The 20,598-nt window shown below is 43.2% G+C and overlaps 1 protein-coding gene across 1 annotated transcript in view; it reads right to left on the bottom strand.

The window, feature by feature from the left end:
• ZNF827 (zinc finger protein 827) overlaps positions 1-9,526 on the bottom strand; it is a gene marked incomplete at both ends in the record, with an annotated part of 111,464 nt that extends 101,938 nt beyond the window's left edge. The window contains one exon of the mRNA XM_080638951.1: positions 9,484-9,526. Within this exon, the coding sequence (XP_080495077.1) occupies positions 9,484-9,526 (43 nt within the window). The remainder of the gene's footprint in view (positions 1-9,483) is intronic.
• Positions 9,527-20,598: the final 11,072 nt, after the last annotated feature.

The following is a 20,598-nucleotide window of genomic DNA, read 5'->3' as shown; positions in this document are numbered from 1 at the left end:
GATACTTAAATTATTCCTTCCTGTAAGTGTCACAGGAATTTAGCTCCCTATAATTTAATATTTTCCTCTCTCTCAAAGTCAGATTAAAACATAGCAAATTATATTCTCTGTGTTTCTAATTCCTCCCACAAGGATGATATTATGGTAACGTATCTAAGGGAAGCTTCAAGAAGTGTTTGTTTTGTCGTGCTGTGTTTGCTACCAAAGACAGCTGCTTTCTCAGTCCCTGAGAGGATTGCTTGGGGTTAACAAGCAAAGCCAAATAAGAGAGGATTAGAAAGCTACTCGTGGTGGTAGGCGAACACACAGAGGCAGACCTTTCCATGTGGAATAGGTAGTCCTCACTCTTAGATACAGTGTTTAAGGCACTGCCTCAGCTTTCAACCTTAAGACAAGTCAGAGGTCATATAATTAATGTGGACGCACTGAATAAAAAGTGGGCATTGCTCAAACCTTATCTTATTTTAAAGAGATTTAGGATTCTGTGCCAAGCTCTCAGTACAAGAAATTAATGCTATAGCTACTTAGGGCACAGACACAGCATAAACAGCAGCCGCCTGCCTCTATATTCTGCCTAAAAATCTACGTAAAATTCAGATGCAGAAGAATAGCTAAAAGCTATAAAGAGGAGGTTTCATGTTCATGTCCATTCCACTGTTGGCTTTTCTGCTGAGCAAACGAACAAGTGTGCCAATGGCAGTGGGATCAGATTTTATTTTTTCAAAGTGCATTTCTTGGCTGAAAACTTTGTGGGCTTTACCAACACTTTTTATGCAGGCCACTAAATGCCTTCAAAGACAACAACTCTGATTCTCATGAGAGTATGTCTATACTAAATATTGCAGTGCTATGAAGTGATATCTGAGCCAGCTTGAGTATACCCAGAAGTATTATAGCTGAATTAACCTGGGTAGACTGCTGTGATAACTGCCTCTCATACACAGGGTAGCTTATTTAGAGCTTGCTTTGTTATCTCAATGTGGCACAGCACTGTGCAGGAAGACAATATAAACAATTATGATGAAGTCTATTTAGACCTTATGGGCAATGTAAAAGTACCTCAAGGTGGGCAGAAGAGCCCCCTTCAGAGTTATATGCAGTGCAAAGAACTCCCTTTGGCAACACAGAATTGACAAAAGGATTATGTCAGCCCTTCCTTTCCAGAACTTGGAGCAGGGTGAGAGCCTGGGGGCAGCAAAAATTAGAGCAGCTCTCAGTTGTTAAGCATACACTGGTGCCTGAAAAGGGCTCTTCATGGCCTCAAAGTGCTAGAAAAACAGAGGTAGGTAAGGGGAAGTTTTGCTCCAAACACAGATAAAGAAATGGGTCCTCAGTCACTAGTTGCCATGTCTCAATTTGGCACAGCAGTCTGTAAAGGGGGAGACTCTGGCTATGCTTCAGGAAAGCAAACACAAACAGCTACAGCACCAGCTGCTATCTAAATCCACTTACCTGCCACGCTCCTTGTTCCCTACCTACTTTTCACTGTATGATCATCTAGCTGTAGAAAATCTCTTATTTTAATTTTTAAGACTTTTTTTTTTGTTTTGTGTTTTTTTTTGTTTGTTTTTTTTTTTGTTTTGTTTTGTTTTTTTTTTGTGATGAGTAATTATTTGCACTACTACAGAAGTCAAAGTGAAGTCTCAAAGTAGGTTGCAAAGAATTTGTGTTCATTAGTGGTCACACATGGAGATCACTCATTAAGTTAAATACACACTTGTTAAAGCCATCAGTTCTTTTAATGCAATTCTCTAAAAGCTACTTGCCATTTATTAAGAATTCACCAGAATTTTCCTTTTTGCTCTGAAACAGCATCTTACAGATTCTAACAGGCACCAAGATCCAGGACATGTCCAAACTATTCTCTTTAAATAGGAAGTTGTAATTTTAAAGTAAGCTCATACCAAATCTTCTCCCTTACAGAAACTTTGAGATAAAAAGACTACATAAGGAAGAAGAATTCTTTGGACCTGCATAGAAAGCCCCACAACAGAGGAAAAACAAATCCAAGCAGCAAACCCCAGGTGAGGGCAAGCAGAGCTATAAACCCTTCCTGAGGAAGGGAATCCCTAGAGGTAGGAACCACAGAGAATTCAAAGGGATGATGGCATAGCTTGCTTTGAGTTGCTTCAAAAATTTTATTTCTACCCCAGTGGGAGAGCATCCCAAATAAAATAAATGAAAGTGCAGATGTTTGGAACCTGATTTTGCTTTCTGAAACAGCTGATTAAACCCTTCATTACAAGACCTCTATCACTTAGTAACCCTTTACATTTTTAACATAATTTATTTGAAACAGCAGCTAAATCATCAGTCTTGAAAACAGCATGAAAACATCTCTCTCCTGGTCTACTGTACAATTAGCACAGGTCATTTTTCCCCTCCAGCTTCCATCCCTGCTGGCTAAATACTAAAAAGAAGGAGGGAAAGGACTATTTATGTAGCCCAGTTTTTCTCTCCTTACTGCATGTTTCTCAAAAATAACCCCCATAACTCTTTCATGATTCCCAATTAATCAAACTTGGACTCTCTGAATTCTTAGCCAGCAAAACAGAATAGGCTTGTCTTAGTGTTAGGCTTAGCTTGGGATTGTACTGCTCAGTGTAATTACACAATAAGCAGGAAATCCCTTCAAAAGCAGGAGAAACTTGAAGGAATAAAGTTAACTACTAATCTGACAGGCTCAGACTGGGCGCTCAAAATATTTGGAGTCTCGACCGAAGAGGATACCAACTGTACATGTACTAAAGGTACGTGAGGAAAAGAAGAATTTTCTTTGTGAGCATAATTGTGACCCTAAGTTAGGTTTGTAAAAAAAGAAAAACTAAAAAGACAAGTTTTCACATGAGCTTACGAATACAGGTTGCTGAATCCTTCATTAAAGTAACCACAATGCCATGTATATGTGCAGAACCCATGCTGACTGTACCCTGCAGCATGCACCCTTTCTACTGAAGAATGGGTCAAGTCTGACTTTTACTATTAAACTACATTAAAATAAAAAGATCTTTGGGGAAAGGGTTATTATCTACCTTTCGGAGTGGTTGTGGGTTTTTTCTTTCCTTCAGTCCAATATCATTTACCATTCTTCATGTCTGTATCATTTATTAGGCTTCATAGAAAATATTTTTTTTAAGTGGAATAACAAGTTTTACTTTGGGGGGCAGAAAGAGAAAGGAATTCCACCCACCTCCTTGAAAATAAGATTCTACTACATACTACCATCTACTTTGTAGTCCAGAGTGTTTACATATTGATATTTTTGTAAAACACACAATACTTCAGCCCCCACATGTCCTGAATGATTTTGTACGCATAAACCTAAATGATACAAATCAGGTACCATGAATAGCAAACTAGGCAGCAAAAAAATAGCATGCTAGAAACCAGGACAAAAGATTATTTAGAAGAGGCACTCTTCAAGCATGACTCTGGAGTACTTCAACAGCTGTAAAAAGATTCCAGGCATAGGCCATATTAGCTCTCCCCAGCCATCTGAACTAATGTCTATATTATGATTTCTTTGCAATGTGAAAGAAAAAAAAAGTCCTCTATACAGTGCTTCATGACAAATCATACGCCTTGTGAAGCTTCATGTTAGAAACCCTTTTAACTTCCAAAAAGTCCTCTTTTGTAGGTCATGCTCTCATTATCTTGCTCTGGGATCTGGTCTGATTAAATTATAGGAAATTAGTAATACTTCACTTTGAACAGCCAGCTCCCCCTGGCTCCTCTTTATTTTTTTTTTTCCCCTAAACTTAATTCCTCCTACTCCTGCCTTCTTAAATATGAAAAAGACAACAATCACTCTCTTACAAAGATTAAGTCACATTCTTTCTTCATCCCTTTTAAAATTTCAAAGTAAAAATGCATTCTGACTCCAAGTTCTTACCTTTCCCATTCCACTGCTCTACCTGAGGTTTTCCTGTCTGGCCAACTAGAAGTCTGTGGGTTTGTTCTATAATATTTTGCACGCCCTCTAAAATCCAATTCACAAGATTCTAAAGGCTTAACTAACTTAATGAGCACAATGCTGACTCTTTGGCAGTCCCATTTACATTCCAGTGTGCTTTATTCATGTTTAGCACTATCACATATAGTGTACCATTTACCAACACTAAGACATAGTCTACTGTTGAATGCATTTAGACATTAATCATTGAATGATTTTACAAAAATGACTTAGTTTGTATAATGGAAACACCTCCCCCGCCCAAAAAAAAAAAAAAAAAAAAAAAAAAGAAAAAAGAAAAAAAAACCAAACCAAACCAAACCCCACCAAATTTAAAACTGCAGACTTTACACATCAGAAAAAAATGCCTTAAAGAGAGAAGGTATTTCCAAAAGCCTATGATTCCAAAAGCCAAATTCCAAAAAGCCTATGATGACTTCACTGTCACGAGAGGGACAAAAAAGAGCAGTGTTTTCAGGTGGAATGTGGCTGTTATTCCATCCACCAAAAGGCTGCTGTTCACTTGATAGGTGCATTACAGTACCACCAGGACATCTGCAATGATAGCAATGAGATTATTAACCTAATCATACTAAGAATAATAATTTTCCCCACATGGCTCCTCTTGTTGACAATGAGCTATATCATGATCCCTGCAGTGGTAAGAGGTTAAAAATAGTAAATAGAAAATATGTTAAAAGCTTCCTCTTGTACATGCAATATCTGCTAGTAAGGTAATAAGCTCTACTAAAAGAGAAAAATTCCTGCTACTGGCAAAAGCCTTTTGTCTTGGAAGCAACTTTCAAATGCCAAATGATAGTAAAGGCTTTTCTGACATTGGGAAGTCTTTTGAAAAACCCATCCAACACATCCTCTCTTGCTATCAGAAAGTATCAAATGAAGCAAGCTGCAGAAATAAAAAAGGAGGAAGCTCTAAATCACTGTTGATTTACTTGTTTGACAGTATTTTCTTCACACTTTGATGATACAATCCAGTAATAAAGCCCCAACATAGTAAAAAGCTTCACAGAGTTTGAGGGTCTTTTTAGTGTACAGAAACAGCTGAATACTTCAACACAGTATCTGGAATATCTAACACTATACCTGACCACGAAAGCAAGAGTTATGCCCCCTCGTTATCACATACCTAGCTTTTGATACTGCAACTAATATTGTATCAGTTCTGCACCTCCTTCTTTAACAAAATAAACCAAATAGAAACACTACTGCCGCTTGTCCAACATGCTACATTCTTTACAAAGTAGCAGGAGTTCAGATTCCTCAATGTAGCAGCTAACTCTGCCTGCTACTCCGTAACAAATGCAAGCTCTGTATAAGTGGCATTGTGGCATTCATTCGCAAACTGCATTGCTTCTGAAATAGAATCAAAACCCAAGGAGCACCAATTGCTACACTTAGGGCAATATAGTGGTCTAGATCTTAAAACATTTACTTGAGAACCTCAAAACTTCCCAGCACTTTTACTTTTCAGGCTGAACTCTTCCAGAACACATTTGTGCAGTTCAGAGGAAAAAGACTTTCAGGAATTCTCAGAGAGAAAATAATAATGTTAGGTAGAATGGAAAGTAAGGCAACAAGGAGTAGAAAACCAGGGTAAAATTGTATCTATACAGAGAGTTTTAAAGATTCTGATGCTAGCTGATGAGAAAAAGAAAATAAAATAAAAAAATAAATAAATCCATATGCTGAAGTAGCTGAAGGGGGGAAAAACCCTAACACACACTAAGGAATGAGCAAAATACCTTTAGACATTCCATTGAAAACAAATTGACTTGGCTAAGTCAGTTGCATCCAAAAGTAATCATAAGACACTGTGCACTGGGCAAATTTTTAGCATACGGACCTAACTCTGTCGTTGCAAACTGAGTCTACACTGCCATAGTATTTAGTTTGATTATAAATGAGACATTGCCTATCCAGGAACTCCTAAAGTCCTTTCCCCATTCACTTGTATCTTAAATTTAAAAGGATTCATTTTTTCTTGTACTTGACAGAGTGTGAGTGAAGACATTCTGCTGACATCTGTGACTAAACAGCTCCCAAGCACAGACTTCTTTACACGCGGAAACTCCACTTACAGCATGTGCTAATACCAAAGTCTCAAAGGGCCCATCCACCTGACTGAACTGAAGGTTCCTTCCTCCTGCTCTGAGCAGCTTAGGGCAGATGACCTCCAAAGGACCCTTCCAAACTAAATTATGTTGTAAACAACTCTGATGACTGAAAGCTTAACCTTAACTCTGACCTTTTAAGCAGATGCCACCAAAACACGGAATTATTGCACCTAATAATATCAATCCTTTTTTTCCCCTCAACCACTGAAGCTTCAGTATCCAGCAACTGCCTTGAAACTACATTAAATAGATGCAACAGCCTGATACATCTCTACCAAACTCTTGCACGAAGAACTTCTTCACCATAGCATGTGTTTTGGCAATGCAGTCTTCCTTTATGAAATTACCTCTAAAGTCAACGGCCAGAAATATAAAATCAGAGTCCCAATGAGCAGCAGCTGCATATTGTCACATCTTCAGGTGCATTTCAGGCTACGTAACAATTTATAAGAAATTAATTAAGACCTAGGGATGCTGAGAAGAAGGCTTCCTACCTACGCTACACTAGAGTCCGCAGGACTTGCCAGACTACGTTATGTTTGCTCAGTTACAGTGCAACACTAGGAAGTTACTCCGTGTATCCACATCTTACTACTTATTTCTCAAACAATTGTAACAGAATCCAAAACATCACAGAGAGGTTCAGTAAGATGCTACATCATTTATGTGTACTGGAGATCATCCATACACCAGCAGCAACCTGTAACATAACTTTGGAGTGAATCATGGCCTGATAACCACAATGGGGCAGAGTTAAGGGTCAATATGGTATTAGCCATCTTCTCTCTAGGTGCTTATGCTGCACTTCACATTCTTCTGCCATCACTAATATTCCAAAACGGAATACACACACAGTTCCTCTAAGAAATGTACTGCTAAAGCCAGTAGGAACTGCAGAATAAAAATGTATTTTACACTGAGTACTCATTAAAGCAACATGTTGCTAAAATAAAAATAATCACTATTTATAGAATTCGCACACTGAATGCAATGGATTACAAGGCATTTTCTGAACCTGCAGGACTGCAGGCTAGAACAGTATTCCCGCAATTCTTCCTGAATTATCTAATATATTATTATTATTACTATCAAATAACAGCTTCTGATCCAGTGCAATGTAGCTGTGAAAGAAATTAAAATAAATAAACCCCATTAAAAAGTAGCACTTGTGGGGGACATGCAGCGTGTGAGTGTTTCACACATAAGGGGATATAAAAAACTCCCACGAATTGAACTAAAAAATTAACCCGAAAGAACTGCAAATTAGGCCGTGCAGAAAGAAAACCCTAAACCAAAACAAATAACGCATGCACAGCTCGGTTCGCACAATGAAGGCAATTGTTGAGCGGCCCAGAAGCAGCCGTGACTTCCCCCGGTGCGGCTGGCCGGGAGGTCGCGACCGAGGGGAGCCCCCGCCGCAGCCCGCAGGCAGGGGCAGGCAGGGCCCCGCCGCGGCGCACGGCAGCGGCACGCCTGAGCGAGCTAAAATGGAGCCCAGGTTTGATGTCGGCCCGAGAGGCCGGCGGAGGGCAGCCACACCGGGGCGGGGGCGAGGGCAAGGTCAGCCGCCGAGCCCGGCCGCAACGGCCGCCCCGCTGCCGCCGCCGCCTCCCGCCCCGGGAGCCCTTTTCGCCTCCCGCTCCCGCGGAGCTTCTGGTAAGCCGAGCGGCGGCGTTTGCTGCTCCCCCCGCCCCGAAACGCCCCTCCACGGCCACGCAAGGCCCTGCGCTCCCGGGTTTGGCCCCTGCCCCCTCCCGCCGCGCTGGGGCCGGGGCGCTGCAGAGGCGGGCGCCGTGGTCCCGCCGCACCTCCCTCCCCATGCCTGTCGCCCCGGCCAGCACCGGGGCCGGCAGCTCGGCTGCTCTAGCAAGCGGACCGCCAAAGGGCTGCGCGGGGGCAAACAGCGAGAGGAGGGGAAGAGGGATAAAACCCCCTCCATCCCTCCCCCTCCCCCCCCCCCCCAAGCAAACCCCATCACAACTCAAGCCTTTGACTCCGGCGGAAAGGAAAAGCAGAGGAGAAATGTCTGCGGGGCTGCAAGTGCCGCCCCCCGCACCGGCACCCTGCACCGGCGCACACACACACACACACACCCCCCCCGGCCCGAGTGCCAGTGGGAGCACTACCCCAGCCCCCTCGCCCGCATAGCGGAGGGGAGACGGGCGGAGCTCCGCCTGCAGCGGCGGCCCCGGGCAGAGGCCACCCCGATGAACTCCCGGTGACCGAGCGCGGTTCCAGCACCGGCGGCTCAGCTACCGCCCTGCCCCTAGCCCGGGCTGAGGGGCTGCAGGCGCGCTCCAAGCAGATGTGCCGGAGTCAGACAAATGACCCCTCTATCCACCCCCCGCTCTCCTTAAAACAACCCTGAGGCCAGGCAGGGGCAGAGTATTTTTAGGTTCCTTCCCCTCCCCTCCGCCTTCCTCTCAATAGCCGCCGAGCGCTGAATACACGGAGAAGGGGGAGAGCAAGCGGAAGAAAAGTTAACTGTTTTGCGAAGAAGGGAGAAAATAGGCAGGGAGGGAGGAGGGAGCGAGGAGGAGCAGTGCAGGGTGAGCTGTGTCAGGGGATGTGTGTATGCGTATGTGTGCGCTCACGGGGTGCCCGCAGGCGGCGGATCGAATGCACTTTAGCCCTGTGCTCTGCTGCTCTCGGCTGGGGCAGCGCCGCCGAAGCCTGAGTCTCGCCTGACCCTTCGTTTCACTGCGGCCAGGAGGAGCCCGAAGCCCGCCGCCGCCTCTCCCTGCTCTGCAAGGACCTCGCCTGCCACGGTCTGCCTCCCCGCCGACCCCTCCCCCGCCGCCGCCGCCGGCGGCCCCGGCCCCCTAACGGGGTGGCCGTGGGGTCGGTGTGGGGTGCTCCCGCTGCCGGCAGCCCCCTCCACGGCCGCTACCCACCTCCCCCACTCTCCCGGGCCGCCCAGCCCAGCCGCAACCTTTAGCCGGGGACGGACCTCTTGGCTGGTTCCGCACAAGACGCCAGCAGCCGCTTCCCCTCTCGCCGCCCTCTCCTCCGGTACTAGCCCCCCTCCCCACCCCAATAAAACAGATCACCCCCTCCCTCCGGCCCCAAAGAGAAACCCACACCGCCCCCCCTGCCCCCCCCCCCCCCCCGCAAATGCACAATCACGGGCAAGGGGAGGGAGAGGGAGGAAAGGGCGAGAGACGCGAAGAAAGAAGGGGGGAAAGGAGAGAGAGGAAAAATTAAAAGGGCACAAGGCTGTTCATCACCAACATGGCTGCCTTAGCTCAGACCTAAAAGAGGAATAACCCAGGCTGTGTCTTTGTCAGTTTCACCTCTGTAACCCTAAACTAATGCACGAAACGGCGGAGGCGGCTGCAGAGGGGAAGGAGACGGGGAGAGAAGGAAGGAGAAAATGGCAAAAAGAGGGGCACTTACGTGAAGAGAGGCGCTTGGGCTGCTCCTGCTTCCTCCTGGGCATTTTCCCCCTTTTTTCACATTCTCCTCCTTGGTTTAACGGGAGATCAAATAAGACCGGGAAGGGGGGGCACAGACAGGCACAAAGCCGAGGCCCCCGGGGGAGCTGCTAACCGGGCGGGTTTTCCCTCTTCGCCGGGGGAACGGGGTCTGAAGCCGGTTTTCCCGGAGCCACCGCGAAGGGCTCCCTCTCCCCCTCTCTCTTTCTTTTTTTTCCCCTCTCCTCTCTCCCCCCCCCCCCCCCCCCCCCAACCCGGTCGTGCACCTGGCTTGTCCCCGGTCGCAGTATCCCTCAGCGGCCGGGGATGTGTTCCCGGCGGGCGAGCGGGCGCCGTGCCGGGGCGATCGCTGGCGCGGCGGTGCCGAGGGCTGCGCCCCGCGCGCCTCCCGGCCCCTAACTAACACTAACGCCGGGATCAAAGGGCAGCGGCGGCGGCGGCGGCGCTCACGGCTCGCCCGCGGGCGGCTGGAGGCAGGCAGGGACACACGGACACAGACACACACACACACCCCGGCGGGCGGGCACGCACAGGCACAGACACAGGCACACGCAGAGCAAAGGGGAAGGTGCCCCCGCTCCGGCACAGCGCTGCGCGGCGGCGGGGTCCAGGCGGAGGATGCGCTGCCCCGGTCCTGCACCGCTCCGATTCGCTCTTCTACAAACATAAAGGGGTTGTGTATGGGAAGTAGGGAGGAGGATATCTGTGGGTCTTCGCACTGCGATTCCCTCATTTCTGGTGGGAAAGAAAATAGTAACATCAACCCTTAAAAAAAAATAAAAAAATAAAAAGAAATTAAGACGTTTTCTCTTCGTGTGTTAGAAAAGAAAAATCGTACCAGTGCAAAGCTATCCCCGTGGAATTTCTTGGATGTGTTCAGCTATTCCTTCAGAAAGCACAGGATCCGGATGGGCTTTTTGCAACCCAGCTTCAGAATGGGGGGGAGAAGGTGATTACACACAACTCCCTCCGTGCCAAATTAAGCGTACAAAATAAGCAAGAAAGGAAGATGGCAAGTGAGCATGTGGGTACCCTGGTCCAGAACCAGGTGCTGCCAATTTCTAGTACAGGTTTTAAAAAGTGGAAAGAATGCGAGCAGCATGGAAATCACAACTCCTTGAGAAGTCTGAGTGTGGGGAGAGGAGGAAATCAAGATTAGGTCATCCCTAATGGTTGATTTAACTGCTACATGATACTTCCACAATGCACACAGCAATCTGGACTTTTGAAATTTACTTCCACACACACACACCCCTTGCCGTAATGCAGGTATATGAAGCTTTGTCCTGAAGCAATTCCAGCGAGCATTATGAAGCCAGGATGGCAGTTTTCAATAACTAATACACTTTGATTACTTCACAAATCACACATCTTTCTTCAAAGACATACGTGAAGGTCAGTGGAAAAAAATAGAAGAGGGACTGGGTCTCGCTAAAGCACAAAAGGTACTTCATGAAAGAGAAGTGCTCTCTTTGTGACTTGCAGTCATTTGGATAAAAGTTCACATAGAGGTTGTTAATGATTTAAACTATAAAACCTGTTACTACAATTGAAGTAAATGGTTTGAAGCATGGTTATTTCACAGAGCTCTCTCTTTGTGTGAGGAAACTTTGAGCCTAGCAAAACGCATAGTCAAAATCATGAGTCAGATGTTGCAACAATAAAAAAATGCATGTATACCTCTCATATGATTTTTTTGTTTGCTTTTGACAGCCTGAGTCACTATTTTTATCACATCAGTTTTTCATCCTAACTTCAAAATACTTCTTAAAAATAAACAGCTGTCTACAAAAAACACAAACAAGCAAATTTGCAACCTAAATCTTTTCAGTAATCAACTTGCACCCTTAATCACCTCAAGGTAGAATGGTTTCAAATAATATTATGCCCCTTTTTGCAGTCAGAATTATCTTTTCTACAGGAAAAAAAAAATTAAAACCTTATAATATATATGTGAATCTCAGGTTCACTCTCCTGTATGTGCAGTTCTGAGTTTCAGAACCACTGAAAACTCTACTGAGCCAAACTAGACTCCTCCTGACTTCAGCTGGTTTATCATCTGACAATGCAGCTAAAATACTTCATTTTCATTGATTTACTTATTTTTAATCCAGAAATAAACTACAAAATGTATAACCTTACATTTACTCATGATCATAGGTAGCAGAGTCAGATTTCCCATAGAATGTTCAAGTCCTGTCTTTTCATTCAGTTCTCCAGATTAAGCTGGGTTGGAGATTCGTATAGCATTAGCAATGGTAACCAAAAAATATCAGAGGCATTCTTTACTGTTGCTCACAAACCTCAATTTTGACATGTCTGGGACTAGCAGCAGAACTCTGTTCATGCAGTACATGAACCCTTCTTAATTATTTTTTAAATATACCCTAACGGCAGTTGTTTTGAACTAAGCCAGCTTCATGTGCAGTGACTTTCTGTCCATCTGAATGACCCTATCTGTGCAGGAGGCCGCAAAATAGCCATTTCAGGCAGGGAGAGCACTTGCTCTGTGATATGATCCCATGCTGCTATGGCAGCCCTTCTTCAGGTGCTCTAGGAGAATGGGACGTAGGAAATAGGAAACACCGCACTCTGCATCGTCACTCTTTCTACCCTCTATTCCTCATGCATGGCATGGGTTAAATTATGTTGACATTGTCAGCATTAATTTACAATATGTTTGGGGGGGGGATCCCCACATTGTTTGAAACCCCCTTTAGGGGAGTTGAGATGGCTGCAAAGACTCGAGGGGAACATAGCTCTTTGAAAGGGCCATGGGGACTGCAAGTATAGAACAGCACTAAATCTCTCCGAGGGTGACCTTCACTTCGACAGACATCCCAACAGTTTGCCTAAGAGTTTAGTGGGCCAAGCTTTAAGCCCATTCTGCAGTGAAAGAAATCCCAATGGTTGAATGAATTATCAGGGAGAAACTTTATGTATTCTAGCTTTGAAGAGCCTGGAAATACTTCATATGGGAACAACGTGGGTCTTCATATCTATCCTGGCTAATTGTGTGCTTCACACATTGTCTTAGTAAATACATCATATCCAGCCATCACGCTGAAGTCAAAGCCACATCTAAAGTCTTTACATTCTTTTACCCATTGGTTTAAGGATGATGACTAACAATGTGGCACCATTTAAAGAATAATCTTCCATTACATGTTTGGTGGTAAAGTATGGAAAAGGATGAAGTCAGCTGACCACACTTTTGAACATTTCTAGTCCAAACACAAGAAAATAGTTGCAAGTCTTCCACAGATAACATAATATAAATAATGCATTGCTTCTGCAAGTCCTGCTATTAATAAGTAATGACTGTATGGCACCTTCCAAACACCAAACCTAGTTACACATACAAATTAAGTTCAGCCTCAGAAACCACTTTTGAACAAAGTAAATATTTTCTTCACTTACATATGAGAAAAAAGAAACAAATCGAGTAAATAAGATTTTACACAGTAATAAATCATGGAATAGTCTTAACACCTTTGCAGGGTGTCTAGCATCTGAACTATCTTTATGTAATGTAGCAAATACTTGAATCAGGTGCTAAACAGGAACTTAAAGATCAGCTGACATCCTTGCTTTATTCTTTAAAACTTTGAAGAGCTCTGTTCCCAAACTCAATTTTAGATTTTTTTAAATGAACCGAGTGGAAAAATGGGACCATTTTAACCAGTTTTTGGGCTCAAACCACACTATGGTATTAGTCCACCCCTCTGCTTAATGTACAGCCTACCAAAATGATGTCAGCTATGTGTCCCTGAGCATGCAGAGCAGAGCTATCCATGCCCCATGGGCTCTCTTTAGTAGTAGTCCTATCTTTAGATTAACTTCCTATTGAACATAGAAAATCTTTTCCTATAACCTATCTTCAATATCTAATATGAAGCACATTGTTTTCATCAAAATTGCCCTCTTTGCATACCTCTTGGAGGCATATCCTCAATGGCTTAAACTCCTCCTCTTTTCTATTTTAATTGATGTCAATATTTTTACGCTCAGCAGTAACTATGAATCAATGCCACAAACAAGATTTAATTACAACCTTCTCTTTGCTCTAAAGCATTTAAGAGGCAAACAAACACAAGGGGATGAACAAATCCATAGGATAACAGCTCATGGACACCATCACCCATGTCTGCAAATGCTCTGTAAACAAGTAACATTGAGCGATGGATTTGCAATAATAATAAATAACGACAAGTTAGTGACTGGTGAGGCCACCAACCAGTTTCACAAAGGCCAATAAACAATGATCAGAAGTCATTACTATCTGATGATTGTTACCTGGGGATGGATTACAAACAATTACAAAGTGGAAGGTGGAGTTACATAACCAGTGGATCCTAAAGGACAGACAGGCTTCAGCTTTTATAAAAGACAACCAAGTTCTCTTTACTCAGTTTTTAACCTCTTTCTTCTTAAAATTAAAGGAAAATTAAAGGGCCACAGCCAGCAAAATATCACAGCAACCTAGACAAGAACTCTTGCAACCATTGAGAGCTCTGGCAGTGCTCTCCCAACTCTTCAGCTGCCTATGCCATGCTTGTAAACAGAGCGCATAGTGAACTGGGAACGCTCGATACCAAAATTTTTGAGAATTCCACTAGTCTTTCAGCCTCAGAGTGGAGAGGCATCAAGAAGTACAATATATTCTGCTTCTCTTAGCTAAAGTGCAACTGTTTTCCCAGAAGCTTGTCTAAATCCTGGCAAACAAATTAGCCATCATAATTTTACAATTTCAACACAAGATGCTTCTAGTTGAAATGCAAATTTAGCATGTTAATACTTGAACCATGGTGTTTGGTTTTTTCAGCTGTTAGTATAACACACTACCTTAGAAAGGTGATAGAGCTCCTAATTTCAATTAAAAGAAAAATAATCAATACTTAAAGCTGCTAGTCTTAAAACCATGCTGATACATAATCCTAGATTTCACAGGCCAGAAATACATTGTGTATAGGACTCGGGAGGGATTAGTGTCCACATTGTTTTGTTGCTACTCAAATACTGTGGGATGTTTATTCAGATTTACTGAGGATGTCTCATGATTCTTATCTTGCCATAAGTGCAGCCAGCTTTTCAATTCAGTAACTCACTATGCCACCTCTTCACATCTCTTTTCTATAAGCATATTTTGCCCAAAAAACTCACTTGAGTTTATGACTATTAGACTTAAGTTTACAGATACTAGAAATGCAGAATTTCTTGCCCAAATCTGAGCCAGCAACATCTTACCCAGTGCAGATTAAGTATAGAAAAAATACATTAATATTTTACAATATAAAATACTAAGCAACTTCTGAACTGATGAGAGGAATTTGTTTAGTCAACTGGGGACTGGAACAGTTAGCTCAGGGCTATTACAGTTACAAATGTGAAAATAAAAAGGGATAAATATCTGCTCTGATCCTGATCTTTTTTTGCACCATTTCCCATTCTTCATTTAAATGTATTGAAATCAGTATCTTTACCCCATCCTAAGAATGGCTAAAGTTAAACCAGAGCACTCACTCTGTCATTTTACTTTCATTTAAGATTTTGTGAGTCCCTGGCTAATTGAAGGTTTAGGCACATGCTCATTATCAAATACCTGCTATGGTTTAAGACATTACCATCCCCCTGGAGAAGCTAACTGCTTCCACCCCCAAACTGGCAAAAGAGAATGCGTGTGGCCTCCTCATCTGCTTCAGTGTGAAGTCTTGCAGCTTACTTAAGCAGCAAGGCAATAGCATTTTAAGCCACAGCTGTTTGCTAAATGAAAGTGTGTCCAAGTTCTTAAACACCTTGTTACATGTACGTTGAGAGGCAGAGTCTCTGCTGCACCAGCAAGGTGGCAAATTCCTCAGGGAAATCAGTTCTGGTTTCTCAATTAACTAGCTAGTTTTCTGTTGAAACACCAGAGTAATACTGAGACTGCTCTGCACCATGAGAACTGACAAGATCCCACAAGCTCATCTACCATCTAGGACTGTGCATTTGCCAAACTCATCTCCCCTGACACAGCATCTTACCAGAAATGCAGCAGGAGGAATGCAGGCACAGAAGTGGATGTCAGTAGTACCGATGCCAACTATGCCTTCTTTGTAATACCTTAACAGGTTAAAGAAGGACGAGGTAGAACAGAAGAGCAACTAGAGACAAGGAAACATGGTGGTGCAGAGATCTTGTATTCCCAGGGAAAAGAAACACAGTAAGGCAAGGGAGAGGAGGAATATGTGGAGATCAAGCTTCTAGCAGACTTTACCTGCCTGGTGTGATGAATTCACATGGCATTCAGCTCTGCTTCACCATGCTACGTATCCTCTGTAATCAGCCCTCACCTACTGGCAGGCAGAAGGGTTTGGGCTGCAAGTCAGCCTTGCTGTCACCATTGCCTGCTGAGCATGAAGTCATGTGGCCAGTCCCCTCCTGTAGGGAGTATCTTCTTGCACTGGCACTTTCCCATTGTACCAAACAGCACAGAGGAAAAGGTTATTTGTCTTTTGAGATACTAGGAATAAAGTCTAGTTTCCTCAATCCCTGCTGACACTACTTGATGAAAATAACTTTTCTAGTCCCTATGTTTCAGCAACACTAAAGCCATCCGCTTGTTTTCAAGTTTGTAGTTTACAGTAAGATGCAAATTATTTGTCCATAAGATGTGGACTAATAATAGTGCAAAATCACATAGAGCAACACAAAACTTCATGAGTAGGAAGAAAGGAAATGAGGTAACACCTGGAGGGATGTAGCTTACATTTCTACGCAAAAAAGTTGGGGAATGCATCCACAAGAAATCTGAGTGCATCCTCAAGTTTGCAGATAGCGTAAAAATGGAGAGAGTGGCCAACACACTAGATGATTGTGCCACTTTCCTGAAATATTACCTTGACAGGCTGGAGAAGTGGTCGGAGAGCAAACTCGTAAGTTCAAAAGGGAAAATGTCAAGTTCTGCATCTAGGGAGGAACAACCCCAGGCACCAGCACATCATGGGTGCCTACCAGCTTGAAAGCAGATTTGTCAAGAGAGCCCTTGGAATCCTGGTAGGTAATAAGCTGACCACAAGCCAGCAATGCACCCTCGCAGCCAAGAAGGCCAATGTTAGGAAGGCTATTGCAGGAAAGTCTAGTGAGGTGATCCTGCACCTCTACTTAGTGCTGGTCAGGCTGTATCTGGAATGCTCCATCTCACTCAAGGGCTCCCTGGTACCAGAAAGATCTGGACTTACTAGAGAGAGTCCCCCAGAGGGCCACAAAGATGATTAAGGGAATGGAGCATCTATCAGATGAGAGGCTGAAAGAACTGAGACTGTCTAGTCTAGAAAAGGCTCAGTGGAATCTTATCCATTTGTACTAATGTCTGATGGGTGGGAATGAAGTTGAAGGAGCCAGACTCTTCTCAGCAGTGCCCATTGAAAGGATAAGGCAAAGCACACAAACTAAAAAAAAAACAAACAAACAAATCAAAAGAAAACCCAACCAACCAAACTAAAAAACCTGAAACAAAACAAACTAGAAAATTTCATCTGAACACGAGAAAACAATTTTTTACTGTTAGGATGGTCAAACACTGACACAGGTTGCTCAGAGAGGTTGCCTGAAAAACACACTCTAGTTGACCCAGTTTGAGCAGTGGGGTTGGATGAGATGATCTTGAGAGGACCCTCCTAGCTTAAATGTTGCTGTGAAGTTACAGTAGCATGAGCATTTACTGTTTTCTAAACATGGTGTTCACACTGATTCTATGGGAGTAGTTTAGTGAATACCAATATTTCACTCTGCTTTTTTGCTAGTAGGACTGTTTAGGCAAACACCCTTAGGAGACCCAGAATTCTTTAATGTCCAAATACTTATTCTTAAAATTCTTACTGGTTTAAGAGCTACTTCCTATCAGAAGTAGCATTCACTAATTATTCAAAAAATATGATTGATGTTTTGCTCCCTCACTTTTTCCTCCAATATATTTCCTACCATGGAGATTTTGCAAAATAAATAAAGATGAAAGCTAAAGATGCAAAGCAGGCAGAAGAGTGTATTTTTAACCCCTCTAAAATGTATGCATTGGAAGTTTCTTGTCTTTTTTCCTAGACTTAGATTTTTCTTAGACGTTTACAAAGCTTCATTACATCCACCTTTCAGCTGGGGACATGCACTCTGCCTCCAACAGCAGCACATGGTAGTTCATTAACAAATCCAGATGTAGAATATTAAGGCAGCTGTTCCAAGCAACCATTATCACCAACACACACCTGATTTTGTAGGTGATGTGGCCACAGGGTTTAATTGCCTTTTCAGCCAACCCATGCTTCCTTTGTACAATTCTCTTCTTTTATCAGTAAGCATACACTTGTACATCCCCTCATATGCTGGCTGCTTGCCCTAAAGGTTCCCATTTCATGGAAGTACAATTTATGAGGTACCCATATAATTTGACTTCTTGTTACTCTTACTCCAATTTAGATTTTGGGATAGATAGAGGTACTGCTGTACACTGAGGGATACCTGTTGATTCCAGCAGCGTTTCTCAAGACCAGAGACGCTCAGTATTGCATGGCCATGGTGGCTCTCCACACCAAAGTTGCATGCTCTTGCCTGCAGATGGAGTAACGGCCCCATGCAACAGGCTCTCGCACACCACTTTCCCCCCAGTTGGAGCAACTAACAAGCAAAATAAAAGAGCTGTAGGGCAGGGGTTTTGCGCATCTATATGCTTCCCTCCAAAAAAAGCAACTGTATGAATGAAGAATTGGGGGTCCGAAAATGGAATAATATATTAGACAGCATTTGTTTATCCCTTTGTATATGTCCCACAAAAAACACCCACAATTTTGTGTTAAAGAATAAAGGGTAGAAGAGAAAAGCAAAGCGTATTTCCTACACATGAAGGGTTTTGCATGAGCCAAGTCAATGGAAGCTGACAGGAGCCTGAACAGTAAGTAGTCCCTGCCTGCCCAGAAAAGGTATGGATTTCACACTTAGACTTGTGAAGGCCATCAAACAGGAAAAAAAAGGAAAAATCAAAGTAAATGGCTATTAGAGAAGAGGTCCAGCAAGACAGTTGACTTGTGCAAGGCCTAACTGATTTAAAATGTGGGTTTTGGGTTTTCTTGGAAATCCTTACTATGTTTGGGAGGTTTTATTCATTTCAATGTACTGAATGGCAACTGAAGAAAAAAAAAGCTTTCTTGGTTTCAATAACCATTAAGTTAGGTAGCCTCTACCACAAAGTATCAGGAACAGTAGCCATCAGAAACAAAACACAAACTTTACAATAGCTGTAGCAAATCAACTCAGCAGGGAGGTACCAGCATGCTTTCATTTACATGGGGAAAAAAAACCCCAAACAAACTTAGTGGCTTTTTAAATCATCATCTGAGTAGCAAAACAATTGGGAAGAGGGTCAAGAAGGTACTCTAGTGCAGCTTTCCAAGAGAAAACAGTATTCAGTATTGGAGAAGGTACTGCAGCTGAGCTGTGATTAGGAAGAAAGAGTGTGGAACGTCTTTCTGATCTTCTAGTGTGAAAAAAAGAAAGTCTGCTCTGTGGAGAAGAGTAATGCAGAAAATATGACAGGAACTCTTCTGCTCAGGGCTTATCAGGTTTATATGATTCATACAACCCACCAGTCCCCACAGCTGTGATACCACATCGGACATAATTACTTCTGCTGCTCACTTGGGTACGCTAATCAAGGAAGATGGGTCAAGTCTGACCCCCACCTACTTCCCTCCCTTCCATAGCTTTTAATCAACTTATTAAAAATGTTGAGAGCTCATCACACTATTAAAAAAAATAAATAAATATGAAAACTGCCATCTTCCATTGCTGACATTGTTGGAAACGTTCACAAGACGTGGTCTTTTAGCAAAGGTTCTGCTTTGTGCTCTCAATGCCTATATATTACTAAAAAGAATAAGGTCCAACATCTTTCCTAGAGCTAGATACTCCAAGTTCTAAAATACAAAACAAGAACAAAATTAAACCATCATCCACAAACCAACCCAAAACCCCCAGAAGATGCTAAAAAGATGAAGATGTTTTAGGTTGCAAGCAAAGACTTTACACTCACTGGCTTGAGAGCTCAAACATTTCAGCTGACTGAAATTGTCATCCCATCATGTAATAAGAGAAAATACCTAACTTATAAAACTTTGAAATGTAGGAGCCCTTTTTCTTCCCAAAGTTACCTCTGAACTGAGGTCTCATCCTCCCCTCTTTCATCCATCTTTACAGCTCAGGCACAACCCTTCCTTCATCCTGACCCAGACATTCTTCTAAACTACATGAACATCTAAACTTTATATTCTTCCTCTGATCTTATCTAATTCAAAGCTTCTAGCTTAATTTGCTTCTAAAAATCAACCATCCTTACCAAACTCTCCCATCTACAAATTACTGTCTTCAAAAACTTCCTGGAGTATCTCTGTCCAGTCTTTCAAAGTGGGCTACCTATACTTTTCAAACTGACCTTCTCTGGCAAATTGCTCTTCTCCAGGCCCTGTTAAAGCTTCCCATTATCTCAGTGACACAGTTCTCAGAGAGGCTTCCGATCCTACTCTCTTATTCTTTTTAGCTGCTCCTTGTACACCAAGCATTGGGTTTTTATTTGCTCAGTAAGGCCATCTTACCTCAAAGTCGCAATGCAATTTTGCTGTAGTTAGGAGGGGGAAAAAGTACGACATAAACCTTAAAGGTCCTTTAGAGCCCTGTCCTAAGGGGCTATACCTCCTCAGATCCCAGACTGAGGCAGCTATACTTGCAGACACTTGGAGTGGAAGCGCTTCCTTCTTGGCTCACAACCACAAGCTAGACAACTCCTCAGGCCTTGCTCACCTGTCTTTTAAGACAGCCAAAATCCTAGCTCCTGGATTTGAAATACTTTTCATAAAAGGGAGAAAGCCTGCTGAGGGAAAAGGCTGTGTCAATATGCAGTGGATGACAAAGTCATGAATGCAGAGAGATTAGGTTATAGGCCAATACTTGTTTCCTAGTGATAAGGTTAAGAATAATTAAGACAGTGACCTATTTGTGGATGCAGAAATAAAAATCCTGCACGAATTTAAGCAGTTTTTACATCTTCCTAAGC

This window comes from Psittacula echo (genome assembly GCF_963264785.1).
Source record: "Psittacula echo genome assembly, chromosome: 1".
Lineage (NCBI taxonomy): Eukaryota > Metazoa > Chordata > Aves > Psittaciformes > Psittacidae > Psittacula > Psittacula echo.
Note: the sequence above shows the minus strand (reverse complement) of the source record. Positions and strands in the feature narration are given on the sequence as shown.